Source organism: Theropithecus gelada, chromosome 16 (genome assembly GCF_003255815.1).
Source record: "Theropithecus gelada isolate Dixy chromosome 16, Tgel_1.0, whole genome shotgun sequence".
Classification (NCBI taxonomy): Eukaryota; Metazoa; Chordata; class Mammalia; order Primates; family Cercopithecidae; genus Theropithecus; species Theropithecus gelada.
The window spans coordinates 35,413,250-35,436,512 of record NC_037684.1 but is presented as its reverse complement, the minus strand read 5'-3'; the positions used below and the strand labels follow the sequence as shown (position 1 = coordinate 35,436,512).

At 40.9% G+C, this 23,263-nt stretch overlaps 1 protein-coding gene across 11 annotated transcripts in view; it reads left to right on the top strand.

Annotated features, from left to right (window-relative positions):
* CDC27 (cell division cycle 27) overlaps positions 1–18,772 on the top strand; it is a 69,057-nt gene extending 50,285 nt beyond the window's left edge. For 7 of the 11 annotated variants that reach the window (XM_025361704.1, XM_025361706.1, XM_025361703.1 and 4 more), the window contains 5 exons: positions 3,579–3,696; positions 6,924–7,052; positions 12,484–12,558; positions 13,835–13,991; positions 15,723–18,772. In XM_025361704.1, coding sequence (XP_025217489.1) covers positions 3,579–3,696; positions 6,924–7,052; positions 12,484–12,558; positions 13,835–13,991; positions 15,723–15,805 — 562 coding nt within the window. In that variant the 3' untranslated portion in view covers positions 15,806–18,772. Of the gene's footprint in view, positions 1–3,578; positions 3,697–6,923; positions 7,053–12,483; positions 12,559–13,815; positions 13,992–15,722 lie in introns of all 11 variants that reach the window. The other 4 variants (XM_025361705.1, XM_025361702.1, XM_025361701.1 and 1 more) reach the window with 2 other exon arrangements.
* Positions 18,773–23,263: the final 4,491 nt, after the last annotated feature.

Below are 23,263 nucleotides of genomic sequence, written 5' to 3'. Positions count from 1 at the left end.
ATTTTTTCCCATGTCTGGTTGATCCTTGTGTTGTTTTTTTAAATGTGTATGGTCTGTTCAGCTGTTTTGCAGTAGTCACATTCTTTAAAAACTTAATCATATCAAAAATTGTGTTTAAAGGAGGATTATTCAGATTCGCAAGCTTTTACTGGGAGGAGTTTAAATGCTGACATGTTTAGGTAACTCTAAATACTGAGCAACTTTATTCTAACTACAAAATAGCCTTTCTTTTGTTTTCACTTTCACTATCATTAGCATAGTGTTTAATACCTTTTCTTCATCTATAACACAATTATAATGATATATAAAGCCACTCAAATAAAGCAGATATGTTGTGCTTTTTTCTTATTCATTTGGTGCTTATTCCCCTTCATCATCATCATCATCATCATCTAGTTATGGCCGTGAGAAGTCTCTGTAACATAAACCATCCACGCTATGTTCATTTGACATTTTGAAAATTCAGGAGAAATACCTGCATATTAACCTAATACACTATTACATAGCCTTTAAAAATTGTAATTTCGAGGTCTATAAGTATAGGAGCATGCTTTTGATAACAGTAAGTGGGGGAGAAGGAAGCCAAACATGACACTATGTATGCTGTAATTATAATAATATAAAACAGAATGTGGAAATAGCATTGTTAGGAGTTCAGCCTTTAGAATCATTAAGGAAGAACCTGGTTAGAATCTTTATTAGCTGGCTCAAGCCTGTAATCCCAGCACTTTGGGAGGCCGAGACGGGCGGATCACGAGGTCAGGAGATCGAGACCATCCTGGCTAACACGGTGAAACCCCGTCTCTACTAAAAATACAAGAAAATTAGCCGGGCGAGGTGGTGGGCGCCTGTAGTCCCAGCTACTTGGGAGGCTGAGGCAGGAGAATGGCGTGAACCCGGGGGGGCGGAGCTTGCAGTGAGCCGAGATCGCGCCACTGCACTCCAGCCTGGGGCACAGAGCAAGACTCCGTCTCAAAAAAAAAAAAAAAAAAAAGAATCTTTATTAGCTGTATAACTTTAAGGAAGTTATTTAACTTCTCTAAGTTTCAGTTTCCTTATTCGAAATAAGGATGATAATGGTACCTATGATTCCTCCAGGGATTAAATGAGATAATTTAGTAATGGTCTTGTCACACATGTAATAACTACTCAGTAAAAATTAGCTGTTAAATCTAGAATATGGCAGGTATGGTGGCTCATACCTGTAAGCCCAGCACTTTGGGAAGCTGAAGCGGGAAGATTACTTGAGACCAGGAGTTCGAGACCAGCCTGGTCAACATAGCAAGACCCCTTCCCTAATAACAACAACAACAACAACAAAATTAAGACTGGGCGTGGTGGCTCATGCTTTTAATCCCAGCACTTTGGGAGGCCGAGTCGGGTGAATCATGAGTTCAAGAGATCAAGACCATCCTGGCCAACATGGTGAAACCCCGCCTCTACTAAAAATACAAAAATTAGCTGGGTGTGATGGTACATGCCTGTAGTCCCAGCTGCTCAGGAGGCTGAGGCAAGAGAACTGCTTGAACCTGGGAGGTAGAGGTTGCAGTGAGCCGAGATTGTGCCACTGCACTCCAGTATGGTGACAGAGTAAGACTCCATCTCAAAAAAAAAAAAAAAACAGTCAGACATGGTGGTGTATGCCTGTAGTCCTAACTACTCAGGAGGCTGAGATGGGAGGATTGCATGAGCCTAAGAGTTCAAGGTTACCTACAGTGAGCTATGATCACGCCATTGCACTCCAGCCTGGGCGACAGAGCAAGATGCTGAATTAAAAACAAAAAAAAACTGTATGGGTTTAGGGGTGTGGTTTCTTTTTTCCTTATTATCATAGTTTGATTTGATTTGATTTGATTGTTTTTGCTTGTAAAAGTGACTCTTTAAACTGTTTTAATGGTCTGGGCATGGTGGTTCATGCCTGTAATCCTAGCGTTTGGGAGGTCAATGTGAGAGGGCTGTTTGAGGCTGACTTTGAAACCAGCCTGGTCAACATAGTGAGACCTTGTCTCCACAAAAAATTAAAAATATGTTAATATAAGAAGGCTGGGGGCGGTAACTCACACCTGTAATCCCAGCACTTTGGTAGGCTGGGACAAGTAGATCACTTAAGGCCAGGAGTTTAAGACCAGTCTGGCCAACATGGTGAAACCTGGTGTCTACTAAAAATACAAGAAAATTAGCTGGGCAGGGTGACACATGCCTGTAATCCCAGCTACTTGGGAGGCTGAGGCACGAAAATCACTTGAACCCAGGAGGCAGAGGTTGCAGTGAACTGAGATTGCACCACTGCCCTCCAACCTGGGTGACAAAGCAAGACTGTCTCAAAAAAGAAAAAATATAGGCCAGGCATGGTGGCTCACACCTGTAATCCCAACAGTTTGGGAGGCCGAGGCCGAGGTGGGCGGATCACCTGAGGTCAGGAGTTCGAGACCAGCCTGACAAACATGGAGAAACCCTGTCTTTACTAAAAATACAAAATTAGCTGGGTGTGGTGGCGCATGCCTGTAATCCCAGCTACTCGGAAAGCTGAGGCAGGAGAAATGCTTGAACCTGGGAGGCGGAGGTTGTATTGAACCGAGATCCGCGTCATTGTACTCCAGCCTGGGCAACAAGAGCAAAACTCCATCTGAAAAAAATAAAAATTTAAAAAAAAAACAGCTTGTCGCCGTGGCTCACGCTTATAATCCCAGAACTTTGAGAGGCCAAGGCCGGCGCATCACCTAAGGTCAGGAGTTCAAGACCAGCCTGACCAGCATGGAGAAACCCCGTCTCTGCTAAAAATACAAAATTAGCCGGGCGTGGTGGTGCATGCCTGTAATCCCAGCCACTCGGGAGGCTGAGGCAGGAGAATCGCTTGAACCTGTGAGTGGAGGTTGTGGTGAGCCGAGATTGCGCCATTATGCTCCAGCCTGGGCAACAAGAGCGAAACTCTGTCTCAAAATATATATATATAACAATATTATATGTGTGTGTGTGTGTTTGGGGGGATGTGTGTGTATGTATATATATATGCGTGCCTGGGCAACATGGCAAAACCCCATCTCTACAAAAAATTAAAAAATTAGCTGTGCCTGATGGCGTGCACCTGTAGTTGCAGCTACTCAGGATGCTGAGGTGGGAGGATTGATCACTTAAGCCTGGGAGGTCGAGGCTGCAGTGAGCTGTTATTGAGCCACTGCACTCCAGCCTGGGCAACAGAGTGAGATGCTGTCTTTAAAATATAATAATAATAAACTGCTTTAATGGCTAGGCATTGTGGTTCATGCCTGTAGTCTCAGCTACTCTGGAGGCTGAGGCTGGAGGATTCCGAGCTATAATTGGCCCACTTCACTCCAGCCTGGGTGACAGAGTGAGACCCCAATTCAAAAAAAATTTTTTTTTAATTAAAAATAAGTAAATAAAATGCTTTAATGATTTTTATCATAACTGATATTTTTTGCCTCCTCTCTAAGACCACCAGTATTGTTCCACTGGTTTATTAAAATGCCAGATTCTATACTTGTTCTTTTACTAATTGAACTAAATTAGCAACCTAAACTTTATATTTTTAAAAATTATACTTTGTTTTATACTTTCAGGTATGGTTTAGGAATGATTTATTACAAGCAAGAAAAATTCAGCCTTGCAGAAATGCATTTCCAAAAAGCACTTGATATCAACCCTCAAAGTTCAGTTTTACTTTGCCACATTGGAGTAGTAAGTAGCTTTCTAAACATTAATACTCTTATTAATCTCCCTTTTGAAATATGTTTGTTATTGATTTAATTGCTATGATAAAAATTGGTCCTTTTTTGTGTTGAGACAGTATTCTGGAGTCTATTACAACCAAAAATACTACCCATTTGGCTTAGCATAAAAAAAAAACCATAGAATTGCCCTTATACCTTGCACAAGTCACTTCATTGCTCTGAGCTTCTATTTTATGAATGTCATGCACTACTTGCTTACCTTATAGGGTTGTTCTGTGACTCAAGTAAGATGTCTCCTGGCCGAATGCAGTGGCTCATGCCTGTAATCCCAGCACTTTAGGAGGCCGAGGCAGGTGGATCACCTGAGGTCAGGAGTTGGGGACCAGCCTGGCAAACATGGTGAAACACCATCTTTACTAAAAATACGAAAATTAGCTAGATGTGGTGGCACATGCCTGTAGTCCCAGCTACTCGGGAAGCTGAGGCAGGAGAATTGCTTGAACCCAGAAGGAGGAGGTTGCCATGAGCTGAGATCGTGCCACTGCACTACAACCTGGAAACAAAGCGAGAATCTGTCCCCCAAAAAAGAGAGATACTTCCTATTTTTGAAAGCATGGGCTAATATTTAGCTCCTAAGTAGTTTTTTTGTTGTTTTTTGTTGTTGTTGTTTGTTTTTTGTTTTTTGTTTTTTTTTGAGATCTGTCACCCAGGCTGGAGTGCAGTGGCCCAATCTCGGCTCACTGCAAGCTCTGCCTCCCAGGTTCACGCCATTCTCCTGCCTCAGCGTCCCAAGTAGCTGGGACTACAGGCGCCCACCACCACGCTTGGCTAATTTTTTGTGTTTTTAGTAGAGATGGGGTTTCACCATGTTAGCCAGGATGGTCTGGATCTCCTGACCTCATGATCCACCTGCCTCGGCCTCCCAACGTGCTGGGATTACAGGCGTGAGCCACTACGCCTGGCCTTAAGCAGGTAATATTTTAAGGCAAATGGTTCCCTGTGTTTTTTAAGCCTCTGAGTAACATAGGCATGTTGTTACTAATTAAAATTCTTATAAGGCAATATGCACAATCATTTTTATATTCATATATTTTAAATATATCTGGTAACAAATTGTACTTTGGCTGGGTACAGTGGCTCATACTTGTAATCCCAACACTTTGAGATGCCAAGGCAGGAGGACTGCTTGTGACCGGGAGTTGAAGACCAGCCTGGACAACATAGCGAGACCCAATCTCTACAAAAAAAATTTAAGATGAGCCTGGCATGGTGGCACACACCTGTGGTCCTGGCTACTTGGGAGGCTGAAGCACAAGGATCACTTGAGCCTAGGAGTTCAAGGCTGCTATGAGCTAAGAAGGTGACATTGCACTCCAGCCTGGGCAACAGAATGAGACTCCATCTCTTAAAAGAAAAGAAAATAAGTAAATTGTACTTTAATAGGAGAAAAGATGTGTACATTATGTTTGTTTGCTTTTTAAAATCTCATTTATTAGCTTCTGTATAAGTATGGTACCTTAAGTTCTTGTTCTCATCGTCTCATCCCTTTCCCCCTCTCCCTCCCCTCAGCTTCTCTCTTTTTTCCCCCTAGCAAGTTTAGCTTTTGTGGGAATGGTCATACAATGTCAGGAAATTATGTTAATTTGAAATGTCACTATCTTGTGGGGAGTAGAATTCTAATTCTCTTTTGACTATAATGAAATTGACCATGATGATAATTTTCTTAAAAATGGACATAGTTCAGCACCATAAGACAGGGCAAGAAAAAAAAATTGACAATAACGTCTTTTACAGTTAGCTACTATGCAAAAAATGTAGAGATAATGTGTCTACTTAAAATTATCTTGTGTTGTCATCACCTTATTTATTCAATTCAAAATTAAATATCTCTTGACACCTTTTGGTGAAGTTGAACACTTTTTTAAAAATAGGAATTCTTCGAAACTTATTGTAGAACAGGTTTTAAGTTTTTGAGTGGTTTATTTGAAGAAATTGTCAGGTAAGAGAGTAAGCTTTTCTCTTTAGGGAACTAGTATTTAGGGTCTCAATCCTGTGGGCAGAATATTTGGCCACCATTAGATCATTGCATAGATGAATTCAGCAAGCGGAAGTTGGCACTACCTACTCTCACATTCTTATGACCATGATATTTGTTAAAGTTCTGCAGCCATATTCATACATTCATTCACCCCAGTTGTTTTTTTTGTTTTTGTTTTTTTTTTTGAGACGGAGTTTCACTCTTGTTGCCCAGGCTAGAGTATAGTGGCGCAATCTCAGCTTACTGCAACCTGCACCTCCCAGGTTCAAGTGATTCTCCTGCCTCAGCCTCCCGAGTAGCTGGGATTACAGGCGCCCAACACCATGCCCAGCTAATTTTTTGTATTTTCAGTAGAGATGGGGTTTCATCATCTTGTCCAGGCTGGTCTCGAACTCCTGACCTCAGGCGATCCACCAAAGTGCTGGGATTACAGGCGTGAGCCACCGGGCCCAGCCCACCCCACTTTATTTGTAACATATAATTTGTCCGAGGAGGAACATAGCAGAATATTAGTATATACATATGAATGAATAGTGAGGTTTGGTACTTTTCAAAATCTTTTAAATTTTAAGTTATTTAAAATAAATTATTTGCTTCCCAGTAGTAGAGATCAGTGATTTTCAATTATGTAAAGCATTAAAATCATTTTTCAAATAAATACCTAAAATATGAAAATATCATTGTTCTGAGTGAAACAAGGTTTGTAAACAGGAGTTTTTTTAAACACAGTTTTGAGAAGTCTAATATTTGAAAGACTGCATAAACCTGATGAAATGTGAATATTATCTGGCTAAATAGTACAGATCTTTTTTTTGAATAGAACACCAAGGTTTTGCTTGCCTTTTAGACTTAAAGGTAACCAAATATCTGCTCTAAAGATAGACTATTGATTATCATCATAAATATATACCAGAGGACCTAGATTTTTATCTCAGAGCAAGTTATTTAAGATATCTAGACTTCAGTATTCTCGTCTTTAGTGAAGCAGTTGAACTAGAATTAGAAGTGATTTTAGAGATAATATATTAATCATTTGGTAATCAATTACTAAATCCACTTAATGCAGTGGATAATCCAGTTAGACCCTACAGCCTTATCTCTAATAATTTGATTATGTTGGTTTTGAGTCACGTTGATTCTCACCTTTCTTCATAAATATCAAGAGGGAATATTAACATGATCTTTATTTCTTACAGGTTCAACATGCACTGAAAAAATCAGAGAAGGCTTTGGATACCCTAAACAAAGCCATTGTCATTGATCCCAAGAACCCTCTATGCAAATTTCACAGAGCCTCAGTTTTATTTGCAAATGAAAAATATAAGGTAAGATAAATATCTTAAGGGTCTTCAGGGTTGTGTTGCTTAAAAACAACGTTATCCGTTGTTTTCAATAAACTGAAAGTTATTTGTTTAGTTTTGATCTGAGACATTTTTTCAGAGCTGTTGATTTCATTTTTTGTGATTTTTATTTCTTCATGAAATACTCATAGGAAGGATAGGTGTGTGGAAATTTAGGAATATGTGGTTATCCCTTGTAAAGATGCCTTATATAGAAAGGCAGTTTTTTTCATCAGGTGGTTATCTTAAAGGTAAGACCTGAACCATCCTCTTAGGACCAAAGTAAGGGAACAGATGAAAATGAATGTATGGGCCAGGCGCAGTGGCTTACACCTGTAATCCCAGCACTTTGGGAGACCAAGGCGGGCGAATCACCTGAGGTCAGGAGTTCAAGACCAGCCAGGCCACATGGTGAAACCCCATCTCTACTAAAAATACAAAAAAATTAGTTGGACATGGTGGCAGGTGCCTGTAAATCCCAGCTACTTGGGAGGCTGAGGCAGGAGAATCGCTTGAACCCAGGAGGTAGAGGTTGCAGTGAGCCAAGATCACACCACTGCACTCCAGCCTGGGTAACAGTGAGACTTCATCTCAAAAAAAAAAAAAAAATTAAAATTAAAAAAAAGAAGAAAATGAATGTGTGTGCATTATTCAGCATTTATTGATTACCCATTATGTGTCAGGCACCAGAAATATAGTGGCAAGTAAAGCAATCATCTTTCCTGCTTTTGAGGGGCCTACTATCTAGTACTTCTCTAGGAAAACAGACATTAACCAAATAATCACAAAATATAATAAATGTTGAATACATAAAGGGAAAGTGTAGTAAGTTGTGAGAGCTTATAACACGGAGACTAATTCTAGTCTGATGTGTCTTTCTCTTTACTTCTCACTTTTTCAAATAATGTATGCTTAGCCTGAAACAAGTATTGAAAAAAGAAGATAAGGAAACTGAGAAAGAGAAAAGAGGCAAAAAGACATGAGATTTTTGTTATCATTTATTCAGTCAGAAACCATGAAGCAAAATCTTTTAAAATAAATTTGTGGCTGGGCACAGTGGCTCACACCTGTAATCCCAGCTCTTCGGGAAGCCAAGGTGGGCAAATCACTTGAGGTCAGAAGTTCGAGACCAGCCTGGCCAACATGATGAAACCCCGTCTCTACCAAATATACAAAAATTAGCCAGGCATGATGGTGCACACCTGTAGTCCCAGCTACTCAGGAGGCTGAGGCACAAGAAACACTTGAACCCAGGAGGCAAAAATTGCAGTGAGTCAAGATTATGCCACTGCACTCCAGCCTGGGCAACAGAGCAACACTCTGTCTCAAAAAAAGAAAAAAGAAAGAAATATACCAAACCAGTGATAACTTATTTTAAGACTAATAAAAATCCCTATAATCCCAGCACTTTGGAGGAAGAGGCGGGCAGATCACATGAGCCCACGGAACTTGAGACCAGCCTGGGCAACATGTCAAAACCCCATCTCTACCAAAAAGAAAATACAAAAATTAGCCAGATGTGGTGACGTGTGCCTGTGCTCTCAGCTACTCAGGAAGCTGAAATGGGAGAATGGCTTGAGCTCAGGAGGCGGAGGTTGCAGTGAGCTGTGATCGCACCACTGCACTTCAGCCTGGGCCACAGAGCTAGACCCTGTCTTAAAAAAAACAAAAAAAATAGGGCTAGGCACAGTGGCTCACAACTGTAATCCCAGCACTTTGGGAGGCCGAGGCAGGCAGATCATGAAGTCAGGAGTTCGAGGCCAACCTGGCCAGCATGGTGAAACCCTGTCTCTACTAAAAATACAAAAATTAGCAAGACATGGTGGCAGGCACCTGTAATCCCAGCTACCTGGGAGGCTGAGGCAGGAGAATCGCTTGACACCGGAAGGCAGAGGTTGCAGTGAGTCGAGATCAAACCACTGCACTCGAGCCTGGGCAACAAGAGTGAAAATCCATCTCCAAAAAAAAATTATAAATAGACTAATAAAGATATACAAAGGGATTAAATATATAATTTTTCCAGTAATTCCTTTAGTTTTATTCTATCTTCTTTATGAAGACATGGATTTCTATTTTTACTGGTTTTGTCCTTTTAAAAAGCTTCTCTTTCTTTAGTTTTTGTTTTTCTGGCTCTGTTGCCCAAGCTAGAGTGCAGTGGTGCAGTCATAGCTCACTGAAGCCTCAAATTCCTAGGCTGAATCCCAAGTACGCAGGACTACAGGCATAAGCCACCATGCCCAGCTAATTTTTTTGTCGAAATCAAGTCTTAAAAAAGCTTCTTTTAGGGCCAGGTGCCATGGCTCATGCTTGTAATCCCAGCACTTTGGAAGGCCAAGGCAGCCAGATCACTTGAGGCCAGGAGTTCAAGACCAGCCTGGCCAACATGGTGAAACCCTATCTCTACTAAAAATCCAAAAATTAGCCACGCCTGGTGGTGCATGCTTGTAATCCTAGCTACTCGAGTGGCTGAGGCATGAGAATTGCTTGAACCCATGAGGCGGAGGTTGCTGTGAGCCCAGATCACACCTCTGCATTCTAGCTTGAGCAATAGAGGGAGACTCTGTCTCAAAAAAAAAAAAAAAAATTTTTTTAAGCTTATTTTAAATCTAATAAACCCTTTTCAACTTTTAACTACTCTTTGAAGTACTATAATTGCAAATCAGTATTTGCTTTTATGTACTTGCTTTATTGTATTTCTTTAGATATGAAGGACTTTATTCATTATTCTTAAAGCCATTTTAATACCAACATACCTACCAGATAGGCCACATAAATCAGCCTTTACTTGCTTCAAGAAGCCCAAGTTCTAATCTCATCAGTTGTCTGGACTATGACATATATATAGTTATAGCCATTTTTGTGGGGTTTTCTTTGTTTGTTTAATTAGGCAGCCTTCCAATCCAAAGTAGGACCAGAGAGACTCCCTCTTTTGTTATTATCATTATGATTATGATTATGATTATTATTATTATCATTGTCATTATCATTATTATATCAGGCAGCCTCCTGAGCCACAGTAGACTCAGAGAAACTCCCAGTTATAGGCATTTTGGGGTATGAGCTTCACTGAATTATGAGGCCTAATTTGATGCATGGACTAGATATAGATATGTGACTGTATGAAAAGGGCATAAAGAAAAGTTAAAGGGTACATGTTCTCAGGATCTCCTGGGACTGTGTCATGGGCCATTCATTAGTCACTTGAAAACAAGAAAGAAAAGTTAATGATTGCTTCTGAGATTTTCTGGCTCCAAAATGAAAATCAAGGGGACCATTTCAACATCTCTAAAACATTGCTAGCCATCACCTTATTTAATGTGTTGTACTGATATTTAATCATTTAAATCTTAAGTCTTTAGGGTAAAAGTAAGAACTCCGATGCTGTGTTAGACACTCTTTCTCAATGAATCCTTGTAATTAGATCATTAGGGGTGGGGATAGGCATGCTAGTTGCATGAAATGTTGATAACAATTACAATATGCAGTCATAGCAAGAAAACGTATCAGTTCTGAATTGGGTGTGTTGTAGCAGTGAAGGAGGATTGGAGTCTGTCATCTTGAAGGTTAAGATTTTGTTAAAGGACAGGCACAGCGGCTCACGTCTGTAATCCCAGCACTTTGGGAGGTCGAGGCGGGTGGATCACAAGGTCAGGCGTTCAAGACCAGCCTGGCCAACATGGTGAAACCCCATCTCTACTAAAAATACAAAAATTAGCCAGGTACGGTGGCGGGCGCCTGTAATCACAGCTATTTGGAAAGCTGAAGCAGGAGAATCGCTTCAACCTGGGAGGCAGAAGTTGCAGTGAGCTACTGCACTCCAGCCTGGACGATAGAGCAAAACTCCATCTCGGGGGGGGAAAAAAGATTTCTTTAAAGGCTGGGCATGATGGCTCACGCCTGTAATCCCAGCACTTTGGGAGGCCATGGTGAGAGGATCACTTGAGGTCAGAAGTTCGAGGCCAGCTTGCCAATATGGTGAAACCCTGTGTCAACTAAAATACAAAAATTAGCCGGACGTGGTGGCGCCCACCTGTATTCCAGCTGCTTAGGAGGCTGAGGCAGGAGAATCGCTTGAACCCGGGAGGCAGAGGTTGCAGTGAGCCGAGATCACGACACCGTACTCCAGCCTGGGTGACAGAGCAAAACTCCATCTCAAAAAGAAAAAAGATTTCTTTAAAGTAAGGCCAGGCGCAGTGGCTTACGCCTGTAATCCTAGCACTTTGGGAGGCCAAGGCAGGTGGATCACCTGAGGTCAGGAGTTCAAGACTAGCCTGGGCAACATAGTGAAACCCCATCTCTACTAAAAATACAAGACAAAATTAGCCAGGAATTACAGGTAAGCATCTGTAATCCCAGCTACTTAGGAGACTGAGGCAGGAGAATCACTTGAACCCAGGAAGCAGAGGTTGCAGTGAGCAGAGATCGCACCACCGCACTCCAGCCTGGGTGACAGAATGACAGTCTGTCTCAGAAAAAGAAAAAGATTTCTTTAATGATTCTCAGAAGTGGTCTGGGAACTTCTGGGGGTCCCTAAAATTCTTCCAGAGTCTTAGAGGTCAGAGCTATTTTTACAATAATGTCTTGACATTATTTACCTTTTTCAGTCTTCATTCTGTCCCAAATGGACAGTAGAATTTTCCAAAAGCTACATAATATGTGATATCAAAACAGATTAAATGGAGGAGATAGATGTGAGAATCTAGCTGTCTTCTACTAACAGAGACTTGCAGAAATGTTAATGCCACTCTTCTCAATGACTTTTTGTTGTTCTGAAAAATTATATAGTTATTTTTCATTAAAAAATAAATCACTGGGCCAGGCACGGTGGCTCACGCCTGTAATCCCAGCACTTTGGGAAGCTGAGGCGGGCAGATTACTTGGGTCAGGAGTTCAAGACCAGCCTGGCTGACGTGGTGAAACCCCGTCTCTACTGAAAATACAAAAATTAGCTGGGTGTGGTGGCGCATGCCTGTAATCCCAGTTGCTTGGGAGGCTGAGGCAGGAGAATTGCTTGAATCTGAGAAGCAGAGATTGCAGTAAGCAGAGATTGTACCACTGCACTCCAGCCTGGGCGACAGCGAGACTCCTTCTCAATAAATAAAAATAAATAGATAGATAGATAGATGACCAAAAGCAAGGATTGTCACCACCTGCATATTTCACAAAGAGGGATGTGTGTGTGTGTGTGTCTGTGTGTGTGTGTGTTTTCAGTGTACTAGAGTGCCTGCTATTTCTTAGTACTTATATAAGTATGCGTTTTATTTTCACAACAATAAGAACTAATACAATAAGGAAGTATATTGATTAAGATTTAGTTAGCTTTTATGAAGGTGATTTGGGAAATCAAATAAAAAAATTGCTTGGTCAAAACTTTAAAAATTTTTGATACTTTAAGGTTTTTCTTTGCCTTTTTCAGTCTGCTTTACAAGAACTTGAAGAATTGAAACAAATTGTTCCCAAAGAATCCCTCGTTTACTTCTTAATAGGAAAGGTAAAGACTGGGGCCGTGGTCCCAAACAATGACTTTCACAGCAAATATTGACATTTTATAAGAATAAATTTAATACTTACTGTACAATATCTATTGAGCAAATTCAACTAAAGCTCCAAACTGAGTGCTCTGGGAATAACAGATTTAGTTCTAACACTTGAGAAAATGATATCCTAGCTGGGCACGGTGCCTCACGCCTGTAATCCCAGTACTTTGGGAGGCCTAGGCAGGTGGATTACCTGAGTCAGGAGTTTAAGACCAGCCTGACCAACATGGTGAAACCCGACCTCTACTAAAAATACAAAAATTAGCTGGGCGTAGTGACTCATGCCTGTGATCCCAGCTACTCCGGAGGCTGAGGCACGAGAATCACTTGAACCCGGGAGCGGAGGTTGCCGTGAGCCAAGATCACGCTGCTGCACTCCAGCCTGGGCAAGAGAACAAGATTCTGTCTCAGAAACAAAAAAAAAAGAGAAAGAAGAAGAAGAACATGAATGGCACTGTGTTGTCTTGATTAAGAGAAATGGCTTCTGAGAGTCCCAAGGCCAGACTAGTCAGTTTTTTACAGACTAGACCCCCATATGCCAATTAGTTAAGGTGCCTGTGGACAGTTGTTAAGAGTTGATATAACTCAATTTAAAATCACTGTAAATGAAAGTTAATTAAGCAATTTATAATCCATTTAATCCCATTATCATTGTTCCAGTCAGAGTGATATTTATTAGAAACTTACTACCTGAAAGATAGAAGCAAGGAATTCTGAAAATAATATCTGATTATATGAAAAGGAACTCAAAAGCTGGTATGAGTTCATCTGTAGGAAGAAAATGTCCTACCGTTAGAATAAGTTTAGATCACATAAATCAGGAGCCTAGTTTAAATTATAAATATTTAGAACTGTAGAGACTGGGCACTGTGGCTCACGCCTGTAATCCCAGCACTCTTTGGGAGGCTGAGGCAGGTGGATCACCTGAGGTCAGGAGTTTGAGACTAGCCTGGCTAACATGGCAAAACCCTGTCTCTACTTATAAATACAAAAATTAGCCAGGAGCAGTGGCGGGCACCTGTAGTCCCAATTACTCAGGAGACTAAAGCAGGAGAATTGCTTGAACCTGGGAGGCAGAGGTTGCAGTGAGCCAAGATTGCGCCATTGCACTCTAGCCTGGGCAATAGAGCAAGACTCCATCTCAAAAATAAATAAATATATAAATATTTAGAATTTTATAGTTGAAGCTCACAACTTAATGAAAAATGTAGTATTGCTGTTTATTTTTAGGTTTACAAGAAGTTAGGTCAAACGCACCTCGCCCTGATGAATTTCTCTTGGGCTATGGATTTAGATCCTAAAGGAGCCAATAACCAGATTAAAGAGGCAATTGATAAGCGCTATCTTCCAGATGATGAGGAGCCAATAACCCAAGAAGAACAGATCAGTAAGTATCACACATATGATTTTGAGTATTTAGAAAGTTACCTTTTGCATAAGGATTTATAGGCTACTCCTTTATTTTATTTTTCTAACCGTGGTGTTACCAAATGAACTTTTAGGGAAATTGAACAGGGTGATATAATAACAAAATGCATATAAAGTCAGATAATTAGTCTCTGTTCTGGATCTAGTTTGCTGTGTGACTTTGATAAATTCATTGCTAATTTTTACCTGGGCCTCAATTTATGTTTGAATATGTAACCAGTAGTGTTTTATTTGCTTCCTAAGAATGTAGTCTTTTAAATAAGAGAATAGAGAAATTTCTGACAAGGTAAATTCTGATTAGATGCCTTTGTTCCAGAAAACTTGGTGAAAACCTTTAATTAAAATTATAAGCCACGGGGCCAGGCACAGTGACTCAGGCCTGTAATTCCAGCACTTTGGGAGGCGGAGGTGGGTGTATCACCTGAGGTCAGGAGATCGACACCAGCTGACCAACATGGTAAAACCCCATCTCTACTAAAAATACAAAAGTTAGCTGGGCATGGTGGCAGGCACCTGTAATCCCAGCTACTCGGGAGGCTGAGACAGGAGAATCGCTTGAACCCAGGAGGCTGAAGTTGCAGTGAGCTGAAGTCATGCCATTGCACTCCAACCTGGATAACAAGAATGAAACTCTGTCTCAAAAAAAAAAAAATTATAAGCCAGGCATGATGGCTTGTGTATGTAATCCCAGCTACTCAGGAGGCTGAGGTGGGAGGATTGCTGGAGCCTAGGATTTCACGACGAGCCAGTGAGACCCTGCTTCTAAACAAATTTTTTAAATTAGCTGGATGTGGTGGTATGCATCTATAGTCCCAGCTACTTGGGAGACTGAGGCAGGAGAATCATACCACTTGAGCCCAGGAGTTTGAGGCTGCAGTGAGCTATGATTGTGCCACTTCACTCCAGCCTAGGTGACAGACCGAGATAGATGATTGATTGATGATAGATAGATAGATAGATAGACCCCATAAACCTTTTGAAACTGAAGGTTATAGTCTATGTTTCTGTGGACTAGCAGGGAGTATTCTTAAAGTGGAGTCAGTGATTGGAGGTTGGGGAAATGTCAATTTTTTTTTTTTTTAATGTCTCAGAGAACTAGCTAGTTGTAATTCCTAGGGCAGGAATAAGGAACCCATTAGGGAGAGGCAGTTTTGGTAGTTAAAACCTTAAAAGTAAAATGCAAGGCCGGGCGCGGTGGCTCGAGCCTGTAATCCCAGCACTTTGGGAGGCCGAGACGGGCGGATCACGAGGTCAAGAGATCGAGACCATCCTGGCTAACACGGTGAAACCCCGTCTCTACTAAAAAATACAAAAACTAGCCGGGCGAGGTGGCGGGCGCCTGTAGTCCCAGCTACTCGGGAGGCTGAGGCAGGAGAATGGCGTGAACCTGGGAGGCGGAGCTTGCAGTGAGCTGAGATCCGGCCACTGCACTCCAGCCCGGGCGACAGAGCGAGACTCCGTCTCAAAAAAAAAAAAAAAAAAAAAAAAAGGAAAATGCAGTAAGCTAATGTCAGACCTATTACAAAGTTAGGAAACTTGAGTTGCATTTTATTAAAGGATATGAGGATTTTTAAGGGCCTTTATTTAGGGTTTTATCTCTCTGAATATAATACAATTTTTCTTGTTTTCGTGAACCAACAGGATATGTTTGTCAGAAACCTTACTGTAGACTTTTGTTTTATTTTTAAAGTGGGAACAGATGAATCCCAGGAGAGCAGCATGACAGATGCGGATGACACACAACTTCATGCAGCTGAAAGTGATGAATTTTAGCTTCTGGAAATCGGACTTTTACAACTGGATGTGTGACTAGTGCTGACATGTTTCTTGTCCCTCCATATACTGAGTCTTTACTCTTGAGCCGGCGGTGTCATCATCCATCACTTATACCATGAGTGTGCCACTTTCATTGGACCCTGACTGTATACGGAATGAAAGGCAGTGCAATATTTAGCTGCTAACAAGACTGGCTCTTTTACCAGTATGAATGACAATTTATGGGGGGTAGGGTGGGGACTTTCTTTTCTGTTTTTCTTTAATCTCCCTTTGTTGGAAAGTATCATGAAAGGAAGAGTTATGTTTTATCTTGAAGGAACCATTAGATATGGAAAATAGTGATGAACCAGAATTTCTTGGTTGCTTTCTCAAAAATTTGTTTTTATTTGGTTCTGTTCCTGATAAACAGAGTAACTGACCGTCATTTCTAGGTTCTTCAAGAATGGTGTTTGCAAGTGCCAGATGGAACAATAAAAGACGTTGCCTATAACAGTAACTTGATTGCCAAGGAATGTAAATTACCTTCAACTTGCAGTGTCTCCCATAAACAAATGTAATGGGCATATTGGGACTCGTATGTAGGAATCAAATATCCCTCCATACAGTGTACACTTATTCTTGGCAAGAATGCTTTAATGTCTAACCAAGAATTTTAATTTATTCATCTTGCTTCAAAGTGTTGATCATTGTTGTCTTGGTATTGCAGACTTTAAAATTGGTTCATACCATATTGCCTCTTCTCTTTGAGCTCTGTGGGATCACCTTTAACATTCAGAGATGATAGAGTGGTTCCCCACTGAGAAGCCAAAACAAGGCCCTTAATAATCCCTTAAGTTCACCATATCAATCAGAATGAGAACACTAAAGTGTAGAGACTTTAAGAGATCATGATAGTGAAAGCCTTAATATAATCAGAATTGTACCATAACCTTGAATCTATATTTGTTCAAAACATTATCCCTTTGACTTTTCTAAGTGTTTGCTTAAGCAGAGTGTAAGAATGTGCGGTTATCTTTGGTTGAGATCCTTTCCATTCTTTTTGACTCTCTGCTTCAGATTTTTTCAGTAGTGTGAGTCACCAAAACATTTACTAAGAATTGGGTTTAGGATATTGGAAATTTTTAGCTTGGGGGAAGAAACATTCTTAAGAAGGAGATAGGTTCTCTTCTGAGTTTGTCATAATATCAGTTGGTGTCTTTGGGAAATGGCCACAATTTTAAGAATTTAATTATGCATATAAATTGATAATTATTGGAATTCCACCATAACAGATTTAAACAGTCTTAAATTGTTTATCTCCTTTATTGTAATGTATTGAAATTTTAGAGAAACTTTAGTTGTTAACATTTTATTAAGTGCCAATGTCAGAATATAACAAATTATAGTTTCTTATGAATGACAGGCCTACAGTTATTATTTTGGATTATTTGATGAAGGACAACCTTACCTGTATTTGTTAGTCAAGCTGTGAAAATAAGGTGGATTACAAAAGATGTGAAAAAAATTTTAGCCTGTAGACTCAGTAATTTTCTATAATTTACTGTTAATCTCATTTGAATATGGATTAGGTACAATTATAAATTAATTCAAGTCAGGGTGTTTAGGTATCAGGTGCCAGAGAAATATTTAACAGATTTCCCTACCTAAATTTATGTATATGTACTGTCTAAAAAAATACTTTTTAAAAAAAAGGAACAGTTGGGAGAAAATAAATGTAATGAAAAATTCCCAGAGGCTAGCACTTGGATTCTAACACATATGCTATTGTATTGTCCATTAGTTCTGTAATATGTAATTTTAGATTCTTTTATATTTTTAATTGGCAAAGCACAAGGTGCTGTGTAACAGTGTCATTTAGAGTTTTATAGAAAGCTTCAACCTGAGTTCTGCGTTATAAAGCCTGGAGAAAGCTAAGCTTAGAACATAATTTGCTGAAGTATAATTATCTTTTTATAGTAGGAATTTATGTCCTGTGCCAGAGGTGAGAGTCTTTCTGGTACTGATTTTTTGAGACCAAGGATAAAAGGATCGTTTTGTAAGACACGCCATGGCAATGGCTGGCTGGGGAACAGTTTCCGCCCAAGCTTGGCCTATTTTATTTTTCCTCATACCTACTTTTAAAGTCATTAGGTATCTGAAGCTTTATTTCCCACCTAGTAACACTTTCTGGCTTTTACAGTTTCTTTTTTTGTTTTGTTTTTTGCATGGAATGGGGATCAAACAACCAGAAGAAGAACACATTTTGATCAAGCAAAATGTTTCAAACATCAGAAGTTTATTTTACAGAAATTAAATTAAGTAGTTTGACATCCTTTTCTCTGTTTCACACATATATTAGGTTGGTGCATAAGTAATTGTGGTTTTTGCCATGACTCTTATGGCAAAACCTGCAGTTACTTTTGCACCAACCTAATACATATATATGCGCACACACTTGTTCAGAAGCTATGTTGTGGCCTTGGATTTGTTTTTCCCCTTGGAAATGGTTCTTAACTCTGGGATTTTAGAAGGTTAGAATATTTTTTCAAGAGAACAGTGGTACTCAAAATAATGAAAGGTGGTCCCTACATTTTCTGTATTCATCACTTAAAATTTTTGATTTTTCCAAGAACTACAAGTAACATTTGAACCATGCTGCTGTTGTACCTTAAACAAAAACTCAGTGATAACCAGTATTTAGTCTATTAAAAATGCTCTTTTTGAAGAAAAAAGTTTGGAAGTCTCTGATTAGCCAGAGTATAGTATGAGTCTTCACTGAGAAATATGGTGACCCATTTTCTTTGTGAAAACCTGGGAAAATGCAAGTGTGGGTGTGAAGTGTGTGTTCTGTTTGCATTGAAACAATGTAATTTTGTGTCTTCTTTTTGCTTTAACTGACTTATTTCAGAAATTGTACAGTCTTGAGGGGGAAAGTCTTTTCTGTTAATATATTTGCAATTCATTAAAGGATATGGAAAATCCAAATAAGTTACTTTTGAAAGCAATTTATAATCAAGTTGTTAAAGCTATATGAAAGCTGTGCCATCTGTATTTTAATAAGAAGGCACAGAAAAATAGAGATACAATTTTATGTTTCACAAAAATCTAGAGCAATGTTTATCTAATTTTTTAAAACTTACACTCTTTTAATATATTTATATTTTTAAACGGTCATACTCTTTTTTAGTATTATTTGGAATATCAAAATAAATACTATGACAAAAACAATGGTAATTTTTAGAATACCTTTTTTCAAACTACAGAAGCCCCGTTGCCAACCAGCAGCTGTGAATTTGCAAGTCAACTGCTTATCCTTTGATCACATGATTTCTGAAATTTCTTCAAAAGGGACACAAAGGTTTTTTGTTCCAATTAGAATCTATTTAAAAAGGTCAGGATCTGAAAGAAGATGTAGAAACTGAATTTTACTCTAATTTGAAAATCTTTTTTTTTTTTTTTTTTTTGGTATCTTGGAGAAAGTACAGAGAGCTGAAGGGTTTTATTCAGACTTGAAGAAAAGGCAGTAACAGGGAAAAACACATGAAGGTGGGGTGAGCTGGGCAGTTCCAAGGGGAACAGCGCAGACCTCATAACCTTCCCTAGGACCTGCCATTTAATGTCAGCTGAACAAGGATAAACAGCAGCTTAGACATGGAACTATTCTTTGGCTTGTTTAGCTGACAACTCACGGTTCATGAAGGTTCAGTACAGGTTTTATTTTTCTCTGTAAGTGCAAACTTTGTTAAAAAGCTGTGTTTGTTGAGATCCTGCTCTATGGATTGTGTTGCTTGCTTTGTGGATGGTATTTTCAATTCTCAACAGTAGAAGGTAGGTATTACTTCATTTTACAAAAGAGAAAACAGGCTCAGCTATTAAGTGATATAACTGGGCACTTTTGGCATTAGTGTATGTTCAGAATCTTATATTTTAGTTTTGGACTTCCTCTGGAGGTTTCAAGTCATGTTTAATGGTAACTGTAAGTTGTCTTCTCTAGCATTTTTTTTAAGACAGTCTCGCTCTGACCCCCAGCCTGGAGTGCAGTAGTATGATCATAGCTCACTGCAGCCTCGAACTCCTGGACTCAAGCAATCCTCCCACCTCAGCCACCCAAGAAGCCAGGACAACACATGCAGCACCACACCTGGCTCATTTTTTATTTTTTATTTTTGTAGAGTCAGGGTATTGCTGTGTTGCCCAGGCTGATCTCAAACTCCTGGCCTCAAGCAATCCTCCCACCTCAGCCTCCCAAAGCACTGGAATTATAAGCGTGAGCCACCTCACCCAGCCCTCTCTAGCTTTTTTTTTTTTTTTTTTTTTGGGGGGGTGGGACAGAGTTTCACTCTTGTTGCCCAGACTAGAGTGCAATGTCATGATATCCACTCACCACAACCTCCACCTCCCGGTTTCAAGCGCTTCTCCTGCCTCAGCCTCCCAAGTAGCTGGGACAGCAGGCATGCACCACTGCGCCTGGCTGATTTTTGCATTTTTGGTAGAGGCAAGGTTTCTCCATGTTGGTCAGGCTGGTCTTGAACTCCTGACCTCAGGTGATCCGCCCACTTCGGCCTCCCACAGTGTTGGGATTATAGGCATGAGCCACCATGGCCAGCCCTCTCTAGCATTTTTTTTTTCTTTTTTTGAGATGGAGTCTCACTCTGTCACCCAGGCTGGAGTGCAGTGGCACAGTCTCAGCTCACTGCAAGCTCCCAGGGTTCACACCATTCTCCTGCCTCAGCCTGACGAGTAGCTGCGACTACAGGCGCCCCCCACGACGCCCGGGTAATTTTTTTTGTATTTTTAGTAGAGACGGGGTTTCACCATGTTAGCCAGGATGGTCTCTATCTCTTCACCTCATGATCCGCCCACCTCGGCCTCCCAAAGTGTTGAGATTACAGGCGTGAGCCACCGTGCCCAGCCTAGCATTTTTAAATATAAAGTCTACTGTAGGCTAACATCCAGGTCCAGGTTTTACAGAGGAAACTTGATTATTAATCATCCAGATCTGTTGTAGTATAGTCCTTTGTTAGGGCTTTGATCTATGTGCTGCTTCGTTACTCTTCTCCCACTGAAATTGGAATATATTTTCCCTCTTTGAGTGACTAGGATTTGCTTTAAAGTAGAAAGTTATAAATCTTCAATTTTCCTTCAGTTCTTGCATTTTTATTAACAATTTCCTCTATCACAAGCATTCTTTTTTTGGAGACAGGGTTTTGCTCTGTTACTCAGGCTGGAATGCAGTGGCACGATCACAGCTCACTGCAACCTCTACTTCCCAGGTTCAAGCGATCCTCCTGCCTTAGCCTCCCAAGTAGTTGGGACCAACAGGCATGCCCCACCACTGCCAGCTAATTGTTGTATTTTTGTAAAGATAGGGTTTTGCCGTATTGCTCAGGCTGGTCTCAAACTCATGGGCTCAAGCAGTTCGCCCGCCCCAGCCTCAAGCATCCTCTTAATATTCAACACTGTTAAGGAAAACTGTAGGCCAGACGTTGTGGCTCACACCTGTAATCCCAGCACTTTGGGTGGCCAAGATGGGCAGATTGCTTGAGCCTGAGATAAGAGACCAGCCTGGGCAGCATAACAAGACCCCATCTGTATTAAATTAAAAAAAAGAAATGGGCCGGGTGCGGTAGCTTACACCTGTAATCCCAGCACTTTGGGAGGCCAAGGCGGGTGGATCATGAGGTCAGGAGATCGAGGTCATCCTGGCCAATATGGTGAAACCCCGTCTCTACTAAAAATACAAAAATTAGCCAGGCGTGGTGGCATGCATCTGTAGTCCCAGCTACTCAGGAGGCTGAGGCAGGAGAATCACTTGAACCTGAGAGGTGGAGGTTGCAGTGAGCCGAGATCACACCATTGCACTCCAGCCCGCGTGACAGGGCAAGACTCCGTCTCAAAAAAAAAAAAAAAGAAAAGAAAGAGAAATGTATGCTGGGCACCGTGGCTCATACCTGTAATGTTAACATTTTCGGAGGCTGAGGGTGATGGATCACTTGAGCCAAGGAGTTCGAGACCAGCCTGGGTAACATAGTGAGACCCCATCTCTACAAAAAAATGGGTAAAAATTAGCCAGGCATGGGGGAGTGCACCTCTGGTCCCAGCTACTTAGGAGGCTGAGATGAAAGGATCGCTTGAGCCTCAGAGGTTGAGGCTGCAGTAAGCCGTGATGGCACTGCTGTACCCAGCCTGAGTGGCAGAGTGAGCCCCTGTCTCAAAGGAAAAAATAAAAATGTATTTATGTTTGGGCACGTGTCTCACGCCTGTAATCATAGCACTTTGGGAGGCCGAGGCAGGCGGATCATGAGGTCAGGAGATCGAGACCATCCTGGCTAACACGGTGAAACCCCGTCTCTACTAAAAAAAAAAAATTAGCTGGGCGTGGTGGCGGGCACCTGTAGTCCCATCTTCTCGGGGGGCTGAAGCAGGAGAATGGTGTGAATCCAGGAGGCAGAGCTTGCAGTGAGCCCAGATCGTGCCACTGCACTCCAACCTGGGCAACAAAGAGAGACTCCATCTCAAAAGAAAAGAAAAATGTATTTATGACACTTGCTAAAGATCATAAGGCACAATAGGAGGGCATGAACACAGATATAGGGCCTACAGCAATAGCTACTGCAATGGGGTCTTGCAGTAGGGGAGAGAGATAGGATTCTGATTTTAACAGGGACAAGTGGAGGTGTATATCCAAGCAACAGAATGGGGTCAGTTGATGGAAAATTACTAAGAGAAAACATCAAAGATAAGGGGTTTCTGGCTAAACTGACTTGATAGGATTATTGCTGAAAGCTAACTACGTTGATAAGATATCAAAGATGAGAATTTTTGCTAAAATGATTTAGCAGGATTTTTTTTTTCAAACTATATTCTACAAGGACAGAGAGGGAAGCCCAAGGTCAGGCCTAATCAGAAAGGACTTAGAGGGACCTGCCTAAAGTTTTGGTCAAAGGAGAGAATCTTTTCAACATCATCAACATAGAATTTTCAATTGAGAGTTAAAGCTGTATTTGAATCCCAAACAAATTCAGGGAAAGAAAAAGCTGTATTTGAAAATTCAAGGCCTTGAAAAGGCAGAATTAAGTTTCAATAAGAAAGGGAATAATAGACCCAGTGCTTTGGGAGACTGAAGCAGGAGAATCCTTTGAGGCCAGGAGTTCAAGACCAGCCTGGGCAAGGTAGGGATACCCTGTCTCTACAAAAAAAAAAAAAAAATTAGCTGAGCATGGTGGCATGTGCCTTTAATCCCAGTGACTTGGGAGGCTAAAGTGGGAGAATCATCTGAGCCCAGGGAGGTTGTGACTGCAGTGAGCCATGATTGCACCACTGCACTCCAGCCTGGGTGACAGAGCCAGCACTTCGGGAGGCCAAGCTGGGTAGATTGCTAGGTCTGGAGTTCAAGACCAGCTTGGCCAAGATGGTGAAACCCCACTCTACTAAAAATACAAAAATTAGCCGGGTGTGGTGGTAGGTGCCTGTAAT